Here is a 24,953-nt window from a genome sequence, read left to right as displayed (position 1 = left end):
GATATATGATGATGACTTATGGGAGGCCTACAAGTCAAAGAAAACCATGGACACATTAAAAAGATCTTCCATTGGGTTTCTGAAAACATGCAAAAAAGAAAAAGAAAAATGATCTTCGGTGACATTCAGAAAGAAATGCATAAAAATAATTGTATTTGGTTTGAGTATCATATAAAATCTTTATCTTATAACTTTCTTATTAACAAGCTGTAAAGAAAATAACAAGTTTCCATTGTTGTCTTTTAATGTTTGGAACTTACTTTCAAAATCCAGGAAAAAATGTGGATAGTTTTCAATTTCCCTGGTAAGGACTTTGAGCAGGTTCCCCATCCCAGCAAACCTAAGAAATGCAACACAAAAACAAATACCATTAGCGTACAACCAACAGACTTGTTAAAGGGTTGGACAGATTTGACAAACTTGCATGAATACCACTGGGCCCTTATAGTTATCTCTGAACACCAGATGCAAAGCATCTCTATCCCGGGGGATGAGGAATAACCTAGCAACTCATTCCTGAATTGGTGCCAGATGAATGTCTCTGAGGTGCTGGGTTCCTGAAAGTTCGGGATATCTGGCCTAACCATATTTGTATGACCAAAAAAAAAAGAAACACAAAAACTTTCTATCAATTAGAGTTGTCTGAATGTCTGAATACTGAATATAAACTCATGAATAGACTTACACTCTGTTTATCTCATTTGCTATACAAAATTAACCAAAGAGCATTCTATTTAAAAACTTACGCATTTTAGTTATAGGAGGCAGGGTTTCAATATTTAGAGATATATTCCCTCACTATGATTCTATAAAACGTCTTTTCCTCTTCACTAATCCACTGAATTTTTAAACCTAATATTTCAGCTTTGCTTTGTTTCAGTTGCTATGGAAACATACTATGTCAATAGACAAGGACAAGAATAAAGGTGCTGCTAAAATATCTGTCCAGAAAGGTAGGCTTCTTAACGTTCCTGAGGAACAGAGCTTAGAAAACAGATTCACAGCCCCTAGGGCGCCTGTACAGGAGGCTGGATTTCCCAGAGGTGTAAGTCAGAGGTCCTCATAATTTGACATTTCAATGGCAATGAGACTACGTACTTCATGCATCATAAAAATGAAAAGATATAGTATCCAAAACATTATTCTCAATGAAACTGTGGCCTAAAAAGTTTGCAAGGGTGAGTCTAATCAACAGAGAAATACAAATTTAATAATTTACGATGACAAATACAAATTTACAATAAAAAAAATGTAGTTATTATTTAAGTAACCAGAAAAATGTCTCCTGCTCTCAGCTCTAAAGATTAAACTACCTTTTTAGGGAGGCTACTCATCCATTCATTCATTCAACACATATTTATGGAGCAGCTATTAGATGTTGCGCACTGTTCCTCTAACTCTACTTCAAGCGACCTCTCCTGACTCAGTTATCTTGGTTTGGGAAGGATCAACTGGAAAAATCAGTGGACCAGTCAAAGGAAACTGGAGAGCTGCGTTTTCCATGCACATGACTTCTGGTAGTCTAGGAATGCTAATATAAGACATTTTAACCACTGAAGGACGACATGGTAAAAAAAAGAATGTACTAAAAGGATGACTTTGTGCATGAGAATATATATGGAACAGTTCCTTTGGATGCAGACGGTGGTGGAATCCAGATTCCATAACACTCCACTGAGAAAACACCCACACACTTGCTGACATTGTCCTGTGAACCATGGCATGGCTCACTAACCTGAGGCTAGAAAGGAAATCGCTTAGGGAGGATTTTTGGAGCCCTGGTGGCACAGCAGTTAAGAGCTTGGCTGCTAACCAAAAGTTCAACAGTTCGAATCCACCAGCCACTCCTTGGAAACTCTATGGGGCAGTTCTACTCTGTCCTACAGGGTCACTATGCGTTGGGGTCAACTCAATGGCAACTGTTTTTTTTTTTTTTTTAGGAAGGCTTTATCAGGAGTCAGGCTGCCTGATTTCAATCCTGGCTTTGCTTCCTCCTAACTCTGCTGGCTCCCCAGGACAAGCTACTTCATCTCCGTAATTCTCAGTTTCCTCGTTTGTGAAAAGTATCTACTCCACCAAGCAGTTATGAGGATTAATGAGATAAAAGTGTAAAGTGCTTAACACAGCACATATAGGGATTGCTCAGGAAATGCTATGTGCTGTTACTATTTATGATGATGACGAAGGCCATCATCACCATCATGATTATCATAACAGCCTCCAAACACTTATTTAGAATTATCTGTGGATGATGAATTTAATAAGTTGTCTGTGACTCCAGGGAAGAGAACTAGGACCAACGAGGACATAACGAGGAAAATCTTCAATGTCAGGAAAAACTTTCTATCAATTCGAGTTGTCTGAATATTAAGTTATTTTCCTTGTGAGACAGTGAACTTTGTCCTGGAGATCTTGAAGTAGAGTTATGCTATGTATCACAAGGAGCCCTGGTGGTGCAATGGTTAAGTTCTTGGCTGCTAACTCAAAGCCTGGCAGTTTGAACCTACCTAGGGGGTCCGCAGGAGAAAGACCTGGTGATCTGCTCCCATAAAGATTACAGCCTAGAAAACCTTATGGGGCAGTTCTACCCTTTACATAGAGTCACTATGAGTCCAAATTGATTTGGCAGCATCTAACAACAACACGCTATATCAGCACTTAAGGATGTTGTAAAGATGAGTTATGTATTGGTCAGAAGGTTGGACTAGGTACTTCTTAGACCGCTCCCACCTTGAGGTATATGAATATTTGGACACACACACACACACACACACACACACACAAATGCCATATTTTTTCTCTTCCAAAAGAATCTTCCTGGTTCTTTCAGCCATTCTTCCCTTTCTCCCCTGCCTTTATGTACATTTCCTTTTAAGATACTTTTTAGCAAAGCCCTATGGGAGTTAGGTTCTGTCACATTAAAGCTCAGAGCCCATACAGTCCATCTCTGCCACTCGACAGCATCCACAAGCTCTCCTGAGGTCCTAAGGAAAGAGGCTCTTTCCAGCTTAATGAACATTTCCAGCTCAGAGCCGGAGGCACTTCTTATAGGAAGATGATTCTATGGTTTAGTAGCAGCCCCAACTTCCATATAAAATTCTTTAATGGAAGTTAAATATTCTTAATATCCCTAGTTTTGAACTATTAATGTGTCACAAGAGACCAGAATGGATTTAGCTTCCTCCTACAATTCCATCCTGTGCATGATTTTACTGTCAGAGTACTTGGGTGGGAAGTAGTCAAGCCTTTAAAATTAGTAACAGACTGAAAAGAACACATGTGGAAATGCATCCAAATATTAGCTACGGAATTCTATCATTTGAAAGGGTTATTTATGCTGGTTGGCTAATATGGTCAAGTATTTTGGAACATGATTCTAACATCAACCAAGGTCAATTACGTGAAACTCCCAGTATTCTAGATGTGTCACATTCCAACCAGGAGCTGCCTAGAACAATGACTGTGGGACATTATGTAGTATTAAGGGTCAGTCAAGCCCCAAGGAATTTAGAAAACATAAGCTTAAAACTCAGGGCAAGGTCTCTGGCAAAGTAGACAAATACTGCATCTCATCTCCTTCATGACAAAATTTTTTGATGTTTACTGCCCCTTCCAATAACTATAATAATCCTGGAGAATATTCCGGTTCAAGAGGCCAGCAAAGTGAGTTGACAGCACACAGATGGTCTCTGAGTAGAGACCATCATTGTTTTTCATTGGACCCAGGGCTCCACTTGGAAAGATGCCTCAATCACAGAGCTTTCTCTACTGCCCCAACCATATTCCTCAAGCCAGGGATTTTCCAGTCTTTATAAACATCTCCCAAGTGAATACAAAATACATTGCTAAGCATGGTGTTACTAGTGAAATGGATTAGTTTATTAATATAATTATCATTTTTTAATATTTTATCTTATTCAACAAAAAAATTTAAGATACATTATTATACACTTAAAAATCTACTGCCTTCAAGTTGATTCCAACTCATAGTAACCCTATAGGACAGAGGAGAACTGCCCCATATAGTTTCCAAGACTGTAAATCTCTACAGAAGCAGATTGTCACATCTTTCTCCCTTAGAGCAGGTGGTGGGTTCATACTGTTGACCTTTTGGTTCTCAGTTGAACACTTAACCACTGCATCACCAAGGCTCCTTTATACACTGTTAGAGAATGTAAATACTTAAATAATGAAAGTGGGGGGAATAAAAGAATGAAAGTAGAATAGTAAGATGAAAGTAGATCTGCACGTAGTACATGAATCGTAGGCCATGCAGTCCGTACGGTCTTCACCTTTGACGGCGATGACGTACCAGTTTGGATCTGAGCTTCCGAACAGTTGAAGCAAAGGAGAAAATAATGGTCCCTTATAGGATTTGGTGTTCAGAAAATACAAACAAACAGGCTACACTGGAGAAGGAAAGCTTTTCCTGATAATTAAACAACAACAACCACAAAAAAGATAAAAAGAAAAAAGCGGTCATGCCTGTAAGAGAGTCAAGCCAAGAGAAATGTCTTCCAGCTAACCAAGGAGAGGACGCCTCACAGAGGAAGTCCTATCTGAGGATGAGCTGAGTCTCACAGCTTCCGTGTTCAGAGCAGTGGATTCCCAGCCAGATGTGTGGCAGAGGAGCCTGGTCTGACAGTCCAGGGGTATGATGTGGAAAGCCAGGAATAGGAACTCTCGTTTTCACATTCTATTCGGTGACTCCATGGCTACACTCCTAACATGGCCTGCTGCTGGGTCTGCCCCAAGGGATGCCCGCTACTTACCCCTCTCCTCTACAGTGTGGAGGCCTGGTCGTTGTTATGTACAAGTTGATTCCGACTCATAGTGACCCCAGAGCAATCCTATAGGGCAGAGTAGAACTGCCTCATAGGGTTTCCTAGGCTGTAATCTTTATGGGAGCAGATCGCCAGGTCTTTTCTCTCAAGGAGCCCTTGGTGGGTTTGAACCGCCAACCTGTTGGTTAGCAGCTGAGTGTTTAACCATTGGGCAACCAGGGCTCCTTTGTGTGGATGCCTAAACAGGGAGAATGTGTGACAATCCCCAGGAGTTCTGAGCCCTCTAGGAGGACTTTGACCTCAAGCCCTTCAAACAATGATGATTCGGGGTAGTTCTACAGGTAGAGTAAGAAGCTGTTTATGGAAGTTCAAGAAATAGGAAAAATTTCCTCAATAGTAAAACATGGAAGGGGACCCATCTGAAGAAGGAGAGAAGTAGGGCAAAAAATATAGACACAAATATACATAAAATACTAGAAACAGAATCCATAAAGGAGAATGATAAGAAGTACTCCAGGCATAAAATAGTTCAAGTAATAATTCATAGAGTATGTTTATTATTTAAAACTAGTATGTTGTTTATGTAGCCCTAGTGATGCAGTGGTTAACAGCTCAGCTGCTAACCAAAAGGTTGGCAGTTCAAGTTCACTAGCCACTCCTTAGAAACCCTATGGGGCAGTTCTACTCTGTCCTATAGGGTCGCTATGAGTCACAACAGACTCGACTGCAACGGGTTTGGTTTTTTTGGTTTCTGCTGTTTATATTGTAAAGTTTAGGCTTACTTTAAACACACACACACACACCAGTGATCTCCTTGTCGGAGATCATTTTTAAAGTGCAAATCCTCTCTGAGACATGAAGTATCTACAGTGGTGTACATGACTGTTGCAAGATCTAAATTCACTCCTGAGAGGAGGTTATGACAGAAGTGGAGCATGGGGAGAGAGTACAAGGTCCTAGCTACCAAATGAGGGGGGAGGAAAGGACATACCAGTTGAGTGAGTACTCATAAAGGGGTAGGGCCCTGAACATAGGCTCTGACTACCTTACTTGGGATGTCCTGCTTTGGAGCATGGCAATTGGAAGGTGGTCTTCCTTTTATCTATGACCACTCTGGATGGCCTTCTGCGCTTGGAGGCATCTACCTTCCTCCATGTCTGGATTTCCCAGGACACTGCCCCTTCTCTACCAAAGTGAAGGTGTGTAGGCATTGGGGCCACTCGGTCCTTGGTATGATGCTTTTGGCAATTAGCTAGGTCTGTTTTCTGTGTCACTGCAAGCTGGGACTTCTCCATAAAAATAAAGACAGTCTTGAGAATTTGAAGCAGAGAGTAGGCCAGAATAACAATATGGCCAACTGATGTTCTCAAAAGATTTACAGTATAAGTAGTAAATGAGTGTTTTAAAGAGCTGCAGACATATAAGACACCACCGAACTCCCCCATTATTCTGGAACAAGTGATTTTAGCATTGCGTCTTGGGTTCCTCATCTGTACAACAGTAATACGACAATATCTCCTGCACAGGACTCATGCGAGGACTGAATGAGAAGAATGTGAAAGCATTGTGTATGCTGTAGAATGCTGTGCAAATATCAGCTATAATTATTCAACATTACAAATCATCTTATAATTTCAGATATTCTGGGAATCAAAGAAATGCAGGCAACAGCCCCAGAATCATATAATTTGCATTTTTATATAACGTCCAGATTTGGTCTCCCAAAATCCATTTGACCCTTTATGTGTATCCTTACGTATATCCCTTTCACACCAAGCTATAATCAGGTAAATGTTTAAAGGTATTAATAGCTAGCACTGGAAGAGATTTTTCTGTGAGTCAGACACGGTATTTTTGATATATTTTCTTGTTTCATCCTCAAAATATACCTAAGAAAGAGATATATTTTAGGGAACTTAGGCTTATTAAGTGTCAAAGTCGATTAAAAAGATCCTTATTAGGTTTCAAAAGAACATTATGTAAGTTTATGATGATTAGAGGCTGGGGTCTTCAGATAACCCTACATAGATTAATATCCATATTTTGACATAAAAATCCCCAATATAAAAAATGTTTTGAAAATACGAAGAGTGATGACTCTCTTTTAGTGCGTGCTTGAGAAATCATTAAAAAACTGCAATTTTTAATCAAATGATTATATCCATTTTCTAAGCATAAAGTCCAAGGGAAACATAAATACCTAATGAAAACAACCCTACCGAAGTGGTTCACGAAATACCACTGTTGAAGGGGGATGAAATGCACATGCATCAACAATCTAAAGAACAAAAATCAAAAACAAACCAGTTGCCACTGAGTCGATTCTGACTCATGGTGACCCCATGTGTGTCAGAGTAGAATTGTGCTCTGCAGGGTTTTCAAAATGGCTAACTTTTCAGAAGTAGATTGCCAGGCCTTTCTTCTGAGGCATCTCTGGGTGGACTCAAACCACCAGCCTTTCAGTTAGTAGCACAGTGTTTAACTGTTTGTACAACCCAGGGACTCCAAAGAAGAAGAGGGGTTTGAAATTACTGTCCACTTTGGTCCCAGGAGGTCCAGTTGAGGAGTGAGCTGCTACCTTCCTGAACACTAGAACTCTTGGTGACAGAGCCCTATCTTGTCCCGAGAAAAGGGTAATCTGAAAACAGTTTAGTAACAACTTTCTCCTTTCCCTTTTGGTTTTCTAACAAATTAAATTTATAAATTAATAATTTGTATTTTTTTGAACATCGTCAATACACAGGTCACATGGGGTGGTAGAGTATGCTAAGGCCACGTCCAAAGATGGATGCCCCGGTCTCAGTGTTCAGGTGATAAACACATGCGATTTAGGAAGCTATGACAGGTTTGCATGTAACAATTTAAGAATGTAATCCATCTGGAAATATATGACAAGTTTCTGACAAATGGTATGTACCTGACATGTATTAACTACCAAAGCGATTGTAGTTATTATCATGGAGAGGGAGAAGAACATCAACTTTTTTTTTTTTTTCTCTTTTTGAGTGTCTGCTGTGTATCTATGTGTTGTAATCGACTTGATGGCAATGAGTTTGGGTTTTTTTGGTTACTGTGTATCTAGAGATCCCTGAGTGGCACAAATGATCAAATGATTTGCACTCAATGACAAACCTGAACGTTGGCAGTTCAAACTCACCCAGCAGTGCCAAGGAAGAAAGGTCTGGCGATCTGCTTCTGGAAAGATTCCAAACCATTCCAAACCCATCACCATCAAGGTGATTTCAACTCACAGTGACCCTATATGACAGAGTAGAACTGCTTCATAGGGTTTCCAAGGCTGTAAATCTTTATGGAAGCAGACTGCTACATCTTTCTCCCGTGGAGCAGCTGGTGGGTTCAAACCACCAACATTTTCGTTAGCAGCCAAGTACTTTAACCACTGCACCCCTAGGACTCTTTCTGTAAAGAATACAGCCAAGAAAACCCTATGGAGCAGTTCTACTCTGTAACGCATGGAGTTGCCACGAGTTGGAATCAACTTGACAGCAATGGGTTTGGTTTGCTTGTTTTTTTGGTACTGTGTGCTTGGCACTATACTTGGAGCCACTACACACTTTATTTATGCAAAGTTCACAGCAAGCCTTCAAGTAGCTATAATTCACATTAATTTAAGGAAAAAGTGGTTCAGAAGAGGTAAGCAACTTTCTCAAGATCACAAAGCAAATGAAAGAGTCAAATATGACTTTGGAAGTCTGTGAATCCAAAGTCTGTGTTTTTTTCTCCACAAGAGGAGATGTAGGCTCCAGACCCCTAGGAGGTCCCTGTCTGGGCTTCAGGGAGCCTTCAGTCCCTGAAGGTGCACGCAGAATACTGTATGTACATGCACAATTTTGGGGAAGAGAGTCTATAGTTTCTATCAGATTTCCAAAGGGTCTGCTCTACACTAATACCTCTCAATGGTATGTACTGGAAGACATGTAGTTCTTTAGAAATTCAGAGAAGAGAAAAAACCAGGTGGGGTGAAGTATTCAGGAAAAGTTTGCTTCATAGAAGAAGTGGAGCTGCTAACCAGACATAAAGAATGTTGTGACTTTAGGTTGACTGAGAGAAGTGCCACCCCTCCAGCTGTGAAGAGATTAGGAGCGTGAAGGCGACAAAAGATACAAATTGTGTGAATTGTCAAGTCCTCCAAAATGAGAAAGTTTATTCCTCAAGTTGCACTCACTGCGATGCAATTTTAAAATGGATCCTTTTAGTTCCGCCCCCTGCCCCCACCCCGCAAATAGCCTAGAAGAAGGAGGCCTCTCTTGTCACTTTAGGAGAGCTAGCAGCGCCGGTGAAGTCTGGCCCTGAGTCCCTGCCCAGGGAGACACCCATCTAATGGGGTGGCAATTTTGGATATGCACATGGCATTTTATATGACCACTTCCTTGGCTCTGAGCTCAAAACCACTTCCATGGGAGTTGGCTCTAAGGCTACTCAGTGGAAAACAATGACTCTTCTTAAAGAAATATTCCTCTGGAAATAGTTCTCTGGTAACATTTCCAGCTCTAAAAAAGAGAAGAAGAAATTTAAAAATATGTATATGCATATGTAGATATGTATATATGCATATACATATTTTTAATTATATATTTTCCTATTAGGAACTCTATTTTCGTTTGGAAGAAAAATTTTAAATGATAGCATTAGCTGTATTCGCAGAATGTAACTCCAGATAAAATCAATCAGGGTTTGTTTTAAAAAAGATATGTCCATAATTTATGAAGAAATGTATTAAACAAAACATAAGGAAGAGCTCAGGCTCAGGGCAATGTGAATGGCTACCACTGCTTGTATACACCAACATTTCAGGGTTCAATTTGCATGATTAGAGAACATGGATTCAGATTTCTTCTTTAGCTATGACTATTCCAAAAGAGAATTCCTAAGCTTAATACCACTTTTATTAACAAAGGACAGAAGACGAGATAAAAAAAATAAGTATAACAGTAACCCACAAGGGCTTTATTTTTGAATTTTTTTTATAAGGTCTGAGCTGACGAACACTCAATGCCTCTACCAGAAGGGGTGAATTTTCTTAACATTTTGAATGAGCCAATATCTTCTAGAACCTACAATCTTTAGCATCCCTGGTGCAAATACTTTCAAAAATCATAAAGACTCAGATTCTATACCTATATCTCAATATTTTGAGGGCTTAACATGTTCTGGTCTATCCAAATATTCTTTGGCAACATGGTTAATGTATAAACAACAGACTGATCATGTATATAACAATGACATACTGTATTCATACTGTATTATTTGTATAACAACACATCTTTGTGAAATACATGTATGGCCCCATTTATTATCAACATGTGTATGTGTCAAAGGTAGGACAGATTTTATTGGACAGATTTCACAGATAACTCCATGATCCAGATGTACTAAGTGTCCTTCCCAAGGTTTCCAGAAGGATCCTGGATTTCCTAATCTGTAATCCTACTGTATCCCCAAACTTCACTAGAACACACTGCACATTAGAACTGGGATAATTTTTTTTTTTTTTTAAACCTCTTACTTAACCAAGAGGGATTTGCCCCAGGACTCACAGAACATTAGGGCCAAAGAAGGGACTAGAATGGAGATGTCCTGGTTCTCAATCTCACACTTTGCCCGCTAACACTAAAAGGTAATGGAACAGCAAATCTTTTTTTTTTTTTAAAGACATAGAGATACATAGTACATTGCTGTCATTAAAAGATTCCTTTTCCACCTTGTATGATCTCATCAGAGCATGCTAAGCTCAGAATGTTCACCGCTATCAAAGACATCTTAACTGGTGGTTGAGGCCAATTTTGCACACTTCTCTCCATCTCTACATTTATTATTCCAACTCAGACTCTCGGCACAGCTTGCCTGCTGGAAAGCAAATAGCCTCCAAACTGGTCTTCCTGGTTCTAGTCTTGTCTCCTTCCCATTCATTTCCACCCTACTGGCAGAACATAGCAATCTGCTGTGAGTCTAAATTGACTCGGCGGCAATGGGTTTGCTTTGGAAACCCTGGTGGCGTAGTGGTTAAGAGTTGGGCTGCTAACCAAAACATCGGCAGTTTGAATCCACCAGGTACTCCTTGGAAACCCTGTGGGGCAGTTCCACTTTGTCCTATAGAGTCACTATGAGTTGGAATCGACTCGACGGCAATAAGTTTGTTTTTTCAGGTTTGGCAGAACCAGCTTTCTAAACACAAATTGATTATGTTACTACCTTGCTTAATCTGCTTCTGTAGCCCCCCAGTGCCTGCAGGATAAAATCTACCCAAATGTGTGTGCCGGGCACAGAAAGCCCGCCTCTGTTTACTGCCTCAGTCCCTTCTTTCCCTACCCTGCCTAGCACACTATGCTCTGGCCACATGACACCCTGCAGTTCTCTAGAGGAGCCCTGTTCTTTATTGCCTGAAGGCCTTGGCCGATGTTTCTTCTCCTGCGTAAAATTATAATGACAGCTAACATTTTTTAATGATATGCAGGCCACAGTGATGAGAGCTTCTCATGTACTGTTAGATTTCATTTCACAACAACCATACGAGGCAGGAGCTTGTATTATCCTAATTTTAGAGATAAAAGAGGGTGAGGATGGTTGCAGACTTGAAGAACGTAATCAATATCACTGAACTGTACATGTAGAAATTGCCGAATTGATATATGTTCTGCTGTGTATACTCTCAACATCAACGATAACAAAAATAAAATAAAGCAAACAAAACAGAAATAATCTTAGAAAGGTTTAGAAACTTGCAGAAGCTCACAAGGCATACAGCAGGGTCCAGAACACAATTCTATGTGACTTCTAAGCACTGGCCCTTAATCATTGCCTCCACCCCCAATCCCAATCCCCAACCAACACCCAGCCCCTGCCACAGCATTACCTTCCTATTCTTACTTTGGAAATCAGGGCTTTCAGAAGGAAATCCCTAAATCTTCCCTGCATTTCCACCCCAACAAAACAAAGTCCGCTCCCTTGAGCGAGCTGCTTCTCGCGGCTCACCTAACATGCTATACACCTAACATGCTATATTGACTGTATGATATTATCTATTCCAGTGTGCAGTAATTACACGCTTCCTCGTGCATCTCTCTGAGTGTAAGGTCTTCTTGGGCAGGGCTGTTTTGACATCTCATTGCATTACCAACACTTGGCACAGGGACTGGCATGTGGTAAGTACCGGAAGAGAAATCCTGCAGATAGCTGCTCGGTTTAGTGGTTCCCAAGTGTTACTAACCCAAGGCAAAAGGAGAAAAACAGAAGCTGTGTTTCAAAAAGCTGAAGTTCCTCAAAAGTTTTACAGTTTTAATTTATTTTTCAAAATGAGGGTGGTAGTTGAATTCTATATTCCCAAAGTTTATTTTGAATGTGTGCTAGTTGAAACCCACCGCTGTCTAGTCAATTTCAACTCATAGCAACCCTACAGGACAGAGTAGAATGCCCTACAGGGTTTCCAAGGAGCAGCTGGTGGATTTCAACTGCCGACCTTTTGGTTAGAAGCCAAGCTCTTAAACTCTAAAAGTCTAGGAACTACTAACCTAGTCAGTGACTTGCCCAGGCTTGGGAGCACAGCTACAACTGGGACTGGGTTTCCCCTCTGAATTGGCGCCTTCAGTGGCACCCCGCTGCCTGCCTTACTTAGTTTTACTGTAAGTCTGACCTCCTAACTGTAATGGTGTCCCAAGAATCCTGAATTGGTTCAGAATCGGAGAAATCATGATGGGCAACCAGGACGGCAGCAGCTGTCAGCAACACCAGAGGTGTGGAGACGTCCCACACTACACTGTAAAGCCAGCAATGCCTCTGGCTTGCCTCCCATGGGCCATCAGCGGACATCGGAAAGCTGTTCTTGGAGGGAGTAATCACATGGCCTGTCTAGTAATCACATGGTTCAAAGACACTTTCTTCCGGTAACCACAGAATCCCCTTAAACATCTACACTGTTTGATTGTTTTGAATGATAAACAAAACAAAAATACCAGATTCCAGTTAACCATCAGCCTACAATAGAGCCGATACAAAATGGGTGGCTTTAAAAAAACACTTCTCAACTAAAGTAAAGGGATATTTCTAAAACAATATAAGAAAAATTGCCATTGAGTTGATTCCGACTTCTGGTGACCTCATGTGTTACAGAGTAGAACTGGTCCATAGGGTTTTCTTGGCTACAATCATTAAGAAAGCAGATTGCCAGGCCTTTCTTCTGCAGTGCCACTGGGCGGGTTTGAACTGCAAACTTTTAGGTTAGTAATCGAGCGCAAACTGCGTGCTCCACCTAGGTCCCTAACACAATATAAGCAGCTGTTTTTCTTGGGGGAAAAATAAAAGCACCAATGGAATGAAGGAGCTCAGCTTATAAATGCCGGGAGCCTGAATCTGCTAAACCAACTTAGCAATTTTAGATAGCTGGGCTGGGCTACAAGTCGCTTCCCCATCTGCCACTTTGCAATGAAGTCATGAGGTTTTCTGTTCCGTTGCCGAATGTGTTGCCAAGAATCCAACAGATGATTTCATTCCAAGATGAAGGAGGAAAACTGAAGTGCAGTGAGTCTATTAAGCACTTTCATCTGACAATAAAAATGAGTCAATGGCTAAAATGTGTTTTCAAAATGTTTTAACACCACAAGTAATGGCAGTCAAATGGGAAAATGCTGTGAATATTCTCATCGATCATTAATACCATGGTGTCCCTCAAAGGCTCTTGGTGTTCCGCACGGAATACGTGTTGCTAGAGTCCAGTTGTAAGGCAATCCATGGGAATTCTCAAAAAAAATACCAAGAGGCCATTATGGAATTGAACAATTAAGTATAGGTTTTAAATAGCCCTTTCAATATCTGAGTTCAGTTTTCTAAAACAGACTATTACCTCATCATAGCTAATTTTCCCATAAACATCAATATCACAGCAGCAAAAAGTCTCCCAGAAATAAGGGCAAAATCAGATGCATTTTATGGGATGAAAGTCAATGTGTCCCCCAATTTCAAATGCTAGTGAATATGGAAGCAATCAAACTGGGGATTAGCTTCGGACCCAGCCCACCGTGGGCAAGTCATTAGTGAATTTGTTCCCTTTCACTTGTGAAATCAAGAACGTGGTTAGGCGGAACCTGCTTGATAAGTCTGACCCTTACCTGACAGCCTCAGCCCACCCAGGCCAGGTCTGACTGTTCAGAGAGAATGCGATCCCATGCAAAGCAAGCTTCTCAGGGAAATGCCTTCTTATAACTTAATGTTGGGCGAGTTACTTCACCTCTCTCAGATGGCCTCAACCTCATAGTCTCTAAAATGAAAGGGAATGCCTAAAAGTTTCCTAAATTTTGGGCTGTTCTAACAGTCAGTGATTTGAATTGAAAAACCAAAAACCAAAACAACAGTTGCCATCAAGTCAATTCTGACTCATGGTGACCCCATGTGTGTCAGGGTAGAAACGCACTCCTAGGGTTTTCAATGGCTGATTTTTCAGAAGTAGATCCCCAGGCTTTTCTTCCAAAGAGCCTCTGGGTGGACTCGAACCATCACCAGCCTTTCTTCCAAAGAGCCTCAGGGTAGACTCAAACGACCAACCTTCTGTTTAGCAGCCAAGGGCATTATCCATTTATACCACCCAGGGATTCTGATTTGAATTAAACAGACTGACAATTCCTGCAATTACAGATCTCCTTTCCCCAGAATCCCTTATCAGGCATTTAAATAAACAGCCAGTCTCTTCTTCCTCAGAGCATGACGCTGCAGAGGTGGCCTGCCACACTTTTACACTTTTGATCAAACCCTCCTCCCCTAGATGCTGAGGGCCTCTGTCTCCTTGCTCTTCTCTCATTTCTGAATGTTCCTTCTTAAGTTTCTACTTTCCCCATTTGACCATTAAATGCTGGCCTCCAAGGTTCTTCCTTCACATCTTTTCCCACTCTCCCTAGTGAGATTCTCCTGACTCTTCATTTTCACCCAGATCCTTCTCAACTTGTAGCCCCAAGCTGGACCTCCCTCCTCAGCAACAGGCCCATATATCTGGTGGTACGGTGGTTAAGAGCTCAGCTGCTAACCAAAAGGTCGGCAGTTCGAATCCACTAGCCACTTCTTGGAAGCCCTATGGGGCAGTTGTACTCGGTCCTATAGGGTTGTTATGAGTCGGAACTGACTTGACGACAACGGGTATAACAATTTTGGTAGGGCCAAATACCCCCATTTTCTGCCCTCCCCAAATATCATCCTCCTCCCTATTTCAGTAAAAGACATCATCATCCATCTAATCATACGTGCCAGAAACCTGAGTATCGTCTGAGATTTCTCCAGTTCCGCACCTCTTAGATTCATTCCTCCACCAAACTCCATCAATTCAACTTGCCCTGTTTCCTTTAGCTCCAGTCCTCTTCTCTATGCCCTGTTCCTTGGCACAATCTCTCCCTATGGCCTCCAGTCTCTACCTTCACCCCTCTATCCTCCTACCAATCCAACATCTGATACTCTGGAACCTGCAGATCTCTCACCAGACCTCCGAACAGGTTTCAGGAAATGTCATGTGTAAAACGAATTCTGGTGAATTAAATCTTTTCCACTTCTGTTATCTTACAATATAACTCAGAAAAAAAGAAAGAAAAAAAAAAGCTTCCTCCTTGCCTCTGCCTGGCTCTCATTCCATGGGCAGCTGTATCACACATTTGTGCTTTCAGTTTCTATGCTTCTATAGTTTTCTGTCAGGTGGTGAAATATGGCCTTCCAGTTCAAGGCACAGGGAGGAGCAGTACTATTGAAAGGAGTCCTTCTGTGAAGTAAATGCCCCCCAAATATTCAAACAGCCCCAGTGCCCTGAACTGCCTTGATTTATAAGTCTAGATTTTCAGATGCTGAGTTTTCCTAAACTGGGGCCCACCTGTGCGTCAGAGAAGGCTTTGGAGTTCACACGTCAGAGCTTTAGAGGAATTAGTGCCTAGGTCAAATTTATTTCAGAAGCATAGGAGATTCAAAAATTATTAAAGTACCAAAAAAGACCAACAAAGGCCATTTCACATGCTGAACACCTGAAGAATTTGAGGCCACAGGAGGTTGGCATGCTCCATTAAGTCTCAAGCATCAGAATGGCCAAAGTGCCAAAAAGCTCACTCGGAAATGGCCTCAGAGATATGAGTGGCTCTGATTTTGTTTCCAGTTCTTGAAAGGAGTGATTGTCTTCATTTCAAGGTACTCTTCATTGCAAACAAAACTAAAGGTTTAAAATAAAATCCCTGGCTTGAATCCCAAGCAGGTTGTGAAGACCAATGATCTAAGTCAGAGTCAAGAAAAGTGGATGAGGCGAGTTTGTGGGGTGCTGGAAGGCAACTCTGGGCCAGGGGAACTGCTTCCTGAGACAGAGTCCGGGGGACAAGTATCATGATGGAGAGTTAGCCAGGTAGAAGGAAGGCATGCTTTCCAAGCTGGCTGTCCAAAAAAAGCTGGGTAAAACTTTTTACGTGGTATTTGGGGCCACAAAGCCTGGCATCATGTTCTCTTTCTGGCTTCAACTCCTGCTGGTGAAGCTCCTCTAAACAGTCTGTACTTCTGTCACACCAGAATATTTACAAGGTGCCAAGGGCTCTGGCCTTGTTCTTGCTTCTGATTTTTTGCTCACAGTGTTTCCTCTGTCTGCAACACTCTTTCCTTCTCTGCCTATGGAGGTTCTATCTCTCTTTCAAGGTCCAAATCAAAGTGCTTCCCCCAGAAACCTCCTTCCTGACCCCCAGACAGAATTAACCACGTTTGTTGCTCTGAATTCTTCCAAGGGTTATGTCTTATTCATTTCCAGCATTCATAATTTCATTTCCAGTATTCATTTTCAGTTACCCATCCCAACCACTCCCAGCTCCTCCCCATTCAAGCATGAAGCACCGGTCCAATACACTGGACTCTTCATAAATGTCCACTGAAATGGACTGGAAGTGCTAAATCAGTAGCCACCGCAGAGCAGCAACACCAAAGATATCAACTACAATCACACCGAGCAGAGAAAACTGTTATTGATAAGAATACCACACCAAAACCAAACTCATTGCTGTACAGTTGATTCCGACTCATAGTGATCCTATAGAACAGAGTAGAACTGCCGGACAGGGTTTCCAAGGAGCAGCTGGTGGATTCGAACTGCCAGCCTTTTGGTTAGCAGCCAAATGCTTAACCACTGCACCACCATAGGTCGAGAAAATGATCATTTCCCAAAATATAAATATTTCTATGTGTTTGACCTTATTTTTTAGGATCACAGACTACTTTGAGAATCTGATTAAAAAAATAGGGCTTCGCAGAAAAATGCACACATGCACAGACCCAAATATCTTTGCATATATTTCCAATAAACACCCTGAAGCCCAGGGAAGGAAATCCTTCATCTATTTTAAATCACAAATTTCACTTTGCAGATAGCCAAGCAAAACGAGGAAGGTGTTTCCAAGTGTGTGAACCACAAAGTCACTCTAAAAGGGAAAACCAATCATTTAGCGGAAAGAGCATAAGCTTTGGAGACACACAGACCTTGGACAAGTCTGAATCTGAGTTTTCCTCTTGTGCAAAGTGCAAATCATAATACGTCCTTGTTATTAATGAAACAAGATTATGCAGGCAAAGCACCTAGTCTGACATTCCGCTGATCCACGCCAACAAATCCTAGTTATCCGCGCCCCCTGTCTTGCATTTAAAAAACTGCAACCACGATGCAAACGAGTTATTTCCCTTTTAGCAATAAATTCTGTACTGTTGCTTTGGAGCTAGAGAAGAAAGCCGACTCAGACCACCGCCTCCGTGAAGAGGTGAAGCTGGGTGCTGAACGGCTGCCGTGGGCTCATTCACTTAGCTATTAATCATACAAGAGCCCATTTATGACAAATACAGGTCACTCCCTTTGCATGACAAGGCACATGGGTCCACAGAGCCCCATTATCCAAAGAAAACAGAGCATTGTGGGCGACGCGGGCGCAGCCGAGTGCACACACACAAGCGGACATTGTAAGGCTGTTTGCACAACCCCGCAGTGCTGCTCGCGGATTTCCTGTCAAGGAGACATTTAGATCTCACAGAGTCCGCTGCAGACATTTGCTCATTCAACATGGCTTCGGGCAGTGGGCTATGGAAAGCCGGGTGCGTGGTGCCCTCTTCTGGCCATCTCTGGAACTGCATGCCGCGGAAACGGATAAGCACAATTCTGCTGTCAAGATTCCAGCCTGCTCTCCCCCTTCCCTTCCCAAAGACTGCAGTGCAACAGCGTGAGCTGGGTCTGGGAAGTCAGAGTTTAAGTCACCTCACCCCTAGACCTTTAGTTTGGGTGTGAAAGGGTCACAAAGGCGAGCAGAGTGCCTGCCACACAGTTAGTGTTGAATGAATGCCTGCATCACCCCTCCTCCGCCTGTCTTCAGATCAGTCGGGAGGGCATTGCCATTTGACTTCTGAAACTAGGAAAGGAAATCAACAGAGCCTACTGGTAATGCCTTTATCTAAACTGCAGCCGGTGTTTAGAACAGAACTGTGACCTCATCTTCCTGATGCTCTCTAACTTTTTTCAAAGTGTTCTCCCTTGCTTTGTACATGTGCTGCCGTTGTCTTGTGTGTTGGCATGGGTAGACCATGTGTCCCTCCGTGTTCTCCTCCACCTGGCATATGAAATGTCTGAACTTCAGGACAGGCTCAACTGTATGCTGGAGGGTTAACTGGCAGAAATTCCTTGTTAAATTGCATTTTTCAAAGATGGAAGATGGGTCACTCCACTGAACTTCTGAAACTGAGGAGCAAGAACATGAACTCTGGAGTCAGTAAGATATGGGTTTGAATCCCAGTTCAGTCATTTACAAGCGGAATGGCCTTAATCAGGCACTTAACATTTACTTAATCTCCCTGAGTCTGAGTTTCATCAAGAGTAAAACAGGGATTACAGTAGCTACCTTAAAGGTTGTTTTTAGGAATAAGAAGACAACATATGGAAACAGCTAGATACATAAATGATAATCATCATAATCACTATTACTATTGTTATTCCACCCACTAGTCTTAGTTCAGTCCTCCTGGCCATGAGTGCCTCTTCCCTACACAACTATTAATGCTGTGAGGGCTTTAAATACCACCCATAGCATGCATCCGTCTCAGTCTGCTGTACTGCGGTGGCTTGCATGTTTCTGCGATGCTGGAAACTGCCACCAGTATTTTAAATATCAGCAGGGTCACCCATGATGGGTAGATTTCAGTGGAGCTCTCAGATTAAGACAGACTAGGAAGAAAGGCTTGGTGATCTGTTTCTAAAAATTAGCCAATTAAAACCTTATGGATTACAAAAGAATACTGTCCAACTCTTTCTTTGGACATGTCATCAGGAGGGATCAATCGCTGGAGGAGGGCATCATGTTTGGTGAAGTAGAGGGCCAATGAGGGTGAGGGAGACCCTCGGAGAGATGGATGGGCACAGCAGTCTTAACTATGAATGAGGACAGACTGGTGATGGTGGGGATGATGCAGGACCGGGCAATGTTTTGTTTTGTTGTACGTAAGGTCACCACGAGATGGAGCTGGCTCAACAGCAGCTACCTATCTATCTAGAGTATGTATGCTGACAATTTCCAAATTTATAACTGTCACCATGCCCCCGCCTTTGAACTCCAGACTCATATATGCAACTGACAACCTGACTTCTAATAGAAACCTCAAACTTACCATGTCCAAAATTGAAGTGTTGGTTTCCTCCCTCAAAATCTGTCCTTTCTGTAGTCTTCCCCAGCTCAGTACATGGCAACTCTACTTATAGGGGCTCACTCAAAAAGTGTTGATGTCATATCTTGGTATCCAACTAACAAATCTCATCAGCTCTACTTTTAGGCTATATTTTGAATTCACTCATTTCCCACACCCTCCACCCCCTAGCATCTAGACCAAGCCACAAGCCACTGTCACTGCCTACCCAGAGTATTATACTGTACCAGCATCCTAAATAGATTTCTGGTTCCACTCTTGCCTCCCCACCCCCAGGTAACCCCCCATCCAGTAGCTAGAGTGATGCTTTGAAAGCTGGGTCATGACACTCCTCTGCTTAAATCCCTTCAGTGACCTCCCACTGCACTCAGAATAAAATACAAGGTCCTTATCAAAGTCAACAAGGCCTTATGTGATGTTATCTCAAGCTAGTCCACCTCCTACAACTACTGCTTCTTTCACTCTGCTTTAACCACCCCAACCTTCTCATTTTTCTTGAACATACCACTTAAGTTTTTGTCATTTGCCAATCCTTCTGCCTGGAATGTTTTCCCCAATATATCTGTATGGCATTTCTATATGTCTCTGTCCACACTTTACTCTTCAGCGGAGCCTGTCCAAAATCGTACTTTCCCCACCCCCATCACTGTCTTTATTTTTCTTTTTAATACATATCACCACCTGACATATCTACCCCCTAACTCCTAAAGACTGACATATAGCAGAAACTCCATACATATATGCCCACCTCCCCAACCCGTAGCTTCTCCTCGTTAAACAAAACATCAAGTTTCTTCCTTCATATCACAAGAAAGGAGAGGTTCTCAGCTCATCCTGGTGTTTTGGTCACTGTCTTGCAGATAAACTCTCACGGATCAACGTATCTACTACTGACTAGTACCCAGAACTGTCTCCAGGACTCCAAGTGTGCAGGACTCTTTCTTTCTTCCATCTAGACACTATACCTCTACAGCGGCAACCCAAGATGCTATTCAAGAATTTTGGCAGACAGAGCACACTGCCAGGATGTGTTGGTTTACAGTCAACAAAATATGAAATTGAGTATGCACTGTTTGCTTAGTGAGCTGGATTATAATAACAGCATCCATGTAGTGTATATATATCCTGTGCTCAGCATTATGCTAAATACTTCACATATATTGTCATGTTCATTCCACAAATCAACCCTCCATGATAAGGACTATTATTCCTTCCTACTTTACACATGAGGACACTGAAGCAGTCTGAGTAACTTGCTCAAGGTCATTTCACTACTTACTGGCAGAATTGGGATTTGAGAATCGGACCTGAAAACTCACATTCTAAGTTACTATCTTACCCACTTGTCTGATATTCCAGAGTTACTGCTAGATGGTTTTGAGAAATAGAAAGTGGCTTAAGACATGGCCTGTGGCCTCTGGTCAGGGCAGGAGGGTAGTGTTGCAGAACCCACAGGCAAGGAACTATTAGCAGCTTGGGATTGAACTGCATGGTACTGAGTGATGTTTTTTAAGAGCAAATCAGTGTAGCCTAAGGATGCCAGAGAAAGCTTCCTGAAAGATGTAGAGTAGGGACTAGATTTTAAGAAACTAATAGGAAGAACCTACAGGTGACAGCAGGAAACTACAAAATAGAAGGTGTCTTTTGGGAGGTTACACAGAAAATTGAGATCAGGAAAACTGTCTGAAGACTGGTTACATAGGAACTTTCAAACCAGAAAAGAGGGAGCAGTGACACTCCTGAGCGGAAATGTAGCTTGGCCCTTTAAGCTGGTCAGAAGGTTACTGTGTAACTCTGGGCCTAAAGGACACAGAAGATACCAGTGACCTATAAAGCCACTGCCTAGACAGGGAGTCACAAGTTCTGTGTCCTAACCTCACTCAGTCACTTACTTGCTATGGGACCTTGGGCAAGGTCATTCCCTGCTTTGAGTCTCATCTTTATTGTCTGTAACCCAACAGTACTGGGCTAGATGATTTGGGAAGCTCCTTCCTGTTCCAAGATTCTAGGGTTTAAACAATTCCCAAATATGTATTCAAGCAATTGAATGCCTAACCATGAGCAAAGTTAATCAGAAATGAGATGCAACTTGGGTTTAAGAAACAGAACTGCACACTAGCAATACTTCTGCAAAGCATCAAGTAGTCTTGTTCCCTGAAACCCTCTGGATTTCACGCTACTTAGGAAGGACAATGTTAATAGTCAGAGGACTTTCCAGTGTGCCATGTTATATCAAAATTGGCCACTGCCTGGACCAAGGAGTGCACTAGAGTTTATCTACGTGAAAATGTAGTCATCCAGAAATTAGCTGGAATGTTTAAACTACTAAAGAGAAATTGCTTTTAAGCCCTTGTGTACTTACTTTTGAAGCATCAAGCATCATGAAATGCACTGATATGGTAATTACAAGTCAGTCATTTTCATATGTTCAATAAAGCAAGCCCCAAAGGACATTAAAAAGGTAATGTTTGGTCAGCCTGGTTTAAGCTACCATGTGTACTCAAGGCCTAACATGACATTTTTCTCTGATTCAGACTCTTTCCCTTTGGAATTGGAGAAGCAATTGAATATCTGCCACATCCCTGGCCCTAGGAGCCTAACTCAGGTCTCATGTAATGATAATAATAATAAAGTTGTAACACGAAGGTGCTAGGTTGGGGACAATCTACAAACAACAAAGCTTCGTCCACTGGCTTTCAAAAAAATTCCATGAGATGATTAAACAACGCTGCTAATACAGATCCCAAAGTTTTGGAAGCCTACTTAAATTGCCCAGGAAGGGTAGCATTTAGATGTAATAAAATATTTTCAAAGTTTCCAGAAATTACAAAGACAACCACTAATTCTGTTCAGTTGGCAAAACTCTATTGCCTCTACCCAGGCATCTATCCACATTTCATCTCACATTCAACTCACTGTAATTGATCCTTCACCCTCACCCAAATCTAACACTCCTTGTCCCCTCCCTCATGTGGTCACTTGTCACTTGTCCCCAAGGTAGGACTAATATCTTCCTTTTTAATATCTTAACATGCTCTGTATCTCTTGTATATATTCCTATCAAAAATATAATATTGCACACATGTCTGCTTGAGCTCCCTGAGGTCAGGTCTTAATCATCGCTCCACCCTCAGTACCTACTGCATTCCTTAATGTGGTACAGAAAGATGGTGAACGGTCAAAGAAATAACTACATGAACATCTGCCCTTTGCAAAGACTAGAGTTAAACAAAGCATGACTCCTGCAGTCTGGAAGAGCAACCTAGTGAGTGCAAAAAGACATGATTGAAGAAAACTGTAAAAGAGGGAATGATCTAATGAGGACTGTTCCCCGGGTAAAAGCAAAGTGTTTGGGGAAGGAGGTGCCAAAGAGGAGGCTAATCTGGGCTGCGATGATCTGGGACGGTTCCATATAGAAGAGGGCTGTGAGTGAGATGAACAAGGAGGAACTCTTGGTTGAGTTTTGATTGCCAGGGAAGCCCATGATCTGTGTGAAGAGGGGGCTCATGGACCCTTACTTTGGGCTGGGTAAAGGCGAGGAATCTTTGGAACAACAGCAGTCTCTGGCTCAGCTTTTAAAATTTGTTGGCAGATCCCAGATCTGCTGGTTATGATACAGTGGTAGGACCGGTTTTCTTGTGTGGTTTTTAAACCTGCTCTGAAAGTAATTTCCTGCCAGGCAAACTTACATCCATCACAGGTGGGCCTGCCATGATGCCCGCCCCAGTCATGCAGGCGGAACTCCCAGCCCCCTGTACTTCTCCACAAAGCCCGTAAGTCCTTTCTCAGTACTTTTCCTCATTTCTTGTAACCCATGCTTACCTGTGGGACTACCCTCCTAGAAGGCGAATACCCCCAGGGAAGGAACTGGGATTTTTGTTTGAATCCACAGCAGGCCGCCCAAGGCATGGAACAAAACTCGGGTTAAATATGTGTTTACTGAATAAATAAAAGAATGAATGAATAAATGACAGCATTAATGTCAAAACCAGTATATAAATACCTCCTGCCTGAGTCCTATCCTTCTACTTAGAATGAGAAAAAGAGGAAAGGAAGTGGGAGGGGGATGGAAAGAGGGAGGGAGGGAGGGAGGGAGGAAGGAAGCAAGGATAGAGAAACAACATTGTTTTACTACTTTCTTACCTAGTTTAATAAAGATGTAACTAGTTTCAGGCATATGAAGAAGTAGAATCCTATGCTATGTTTGAAAGTTAAAAGAAAGAAAACTTGAGTCATCAGAAAAGCAAAGGATGGCCTCAATGATGCACACATTAACTTCTCTGCACAGGCAGAGCAGGACTGGAGAACAGCCTGACCCTCACCGTCAGCAAGTTAGCCAGTGACCCATTTTCACAAAGAGAAGCTTGCGAGCGGGCAGTGGTTGGGCTGCTGCCTCTGGCCCTGCCAATCAGCTCTGGGAGGCTGGGCTGTGGGAGGTCCAATCAGAGACAGACGCAGCAAAAGAACACCATCTCCCTACCAAGTAGGATTGGGTTCCATGCTGAGGATGCCCCTTTAATCAAAATTCGTGCATGGTGAGAATGCTTGAGGCTGAGTGGACTCGGTGCATTTTTCAAATTGACCCTGCTTTCTACTTCTGGGCAAGTGGGCCAGCAGTGAGAGTTCTGTCACAGGTAAGAACAAATACTAGTTCGTCATTTTCCCTTATACATATCAGAAATGACACAGAGGGCCCTAAGAGTGAAATCCAGAAGAGTCTCAAAAGATGACTTCATTCATTCTCCTGCTTAGTTACTGTTATCTTATGACCAATGTAATGTTGTTTGTTGTTGCTAGTTACCATTTTTTGGGATCTGACTCATGGAGAGCTTATATATAACAGAGTGAAACCCAGCAGCCATTTCTTGAGTGTCTACTCTGCACTCCCTGCTGTGTTAACTCCTGCACACACATAATCTCATTTAATTTTCATAATAACCCTCAAAATAGGTAATATTTTCTATATACAAATAAGGAAATAGAAGTTTAAAGAGGTTAAGTGATTCCTCCCAAGTTTAAACCAGCAGCAAATTGGCATATTTTTGTCTTTCTGGTTCCAAAGCCCATATTCTCTCCACTACATTACTGTAGGTATATGTTCCTATCTTATCTACAAACTCAGTCTTCAGGAATGAACATTTTAGAAATGTCTCTTGTCGCACAGATTAATGTCTAATGCTATTCACAAAATGAGCAATTTTTCCTTAATCTTTAAATTAAATTTTGTGCCTGGATTATACTGTCTCTCACTGAAATGTGACCAGAGCCACACTTTCTCTTTTCTCTCAACTAAATAATAAAACTATTGTTTTAGAAAAACCCACTGCATGATGTCCTCTTTCTGTACTATTTTTTATTTTATTTTTATAGTTTTGGACTAGGATTTGTTTAATTTAAATTTTAGATAGTTTTTGAATTGGTAATATATTCACATACCAAAAGTTCTAAAGATAAAAAAGGGTTCATAGTGCAAAGTCTCTT

General features: G+C 41.8%; 1 protein-coding gene across 5 annotated transcripts in view; it reads right to left on the bottom strand.

Moving 5' to 3' along the window:
* The window catches only part of CYRIA (CYFIP related Rac1 interactor A), a 125,917-nt gene that overhangs the window by 38,876 nt on the left and 62,088 nt on the right, over positions 1 to 24,953 (bottom strand). For 4 of the 5 annotated variants that reach the window (XM_023728236.1, XM_023728235.1, XM_004373041.2 and 1 more), the window contains one exon: positions 261 to 340. In XM_023728236.1, the coding sequence (XP_023584004.1) occupies positions 261 to 330 (70 nt within the window). In that variant the 5' untranslated portion in view covers positions 331 to 340. Of the gene's footprint in view, positions 1 to 260; positions 341 to 24,953 lie in introns of those variants that run through there. The other variant, XM_023728238.1, reaches the window with a different exon arrangement.

This window comes from Trichechus manatus, unplaced genomic scaffold, assembly GCF_000243295.1.
Source record: "Trichechus manatus latirostris isolate Lorelei unplaced genomic scaffold, TriManLat1.0 scaffold00023, whole genome shotgun sequence".
NCBI lineage: Eukaryota > Metazoa > Chordata > Mammalia > Sirenia > Trichechidae > Trichechus > Trichechus manatus.
This window is presented reverse-complemented; position numbering and strand designations above follow the sequence as displayed.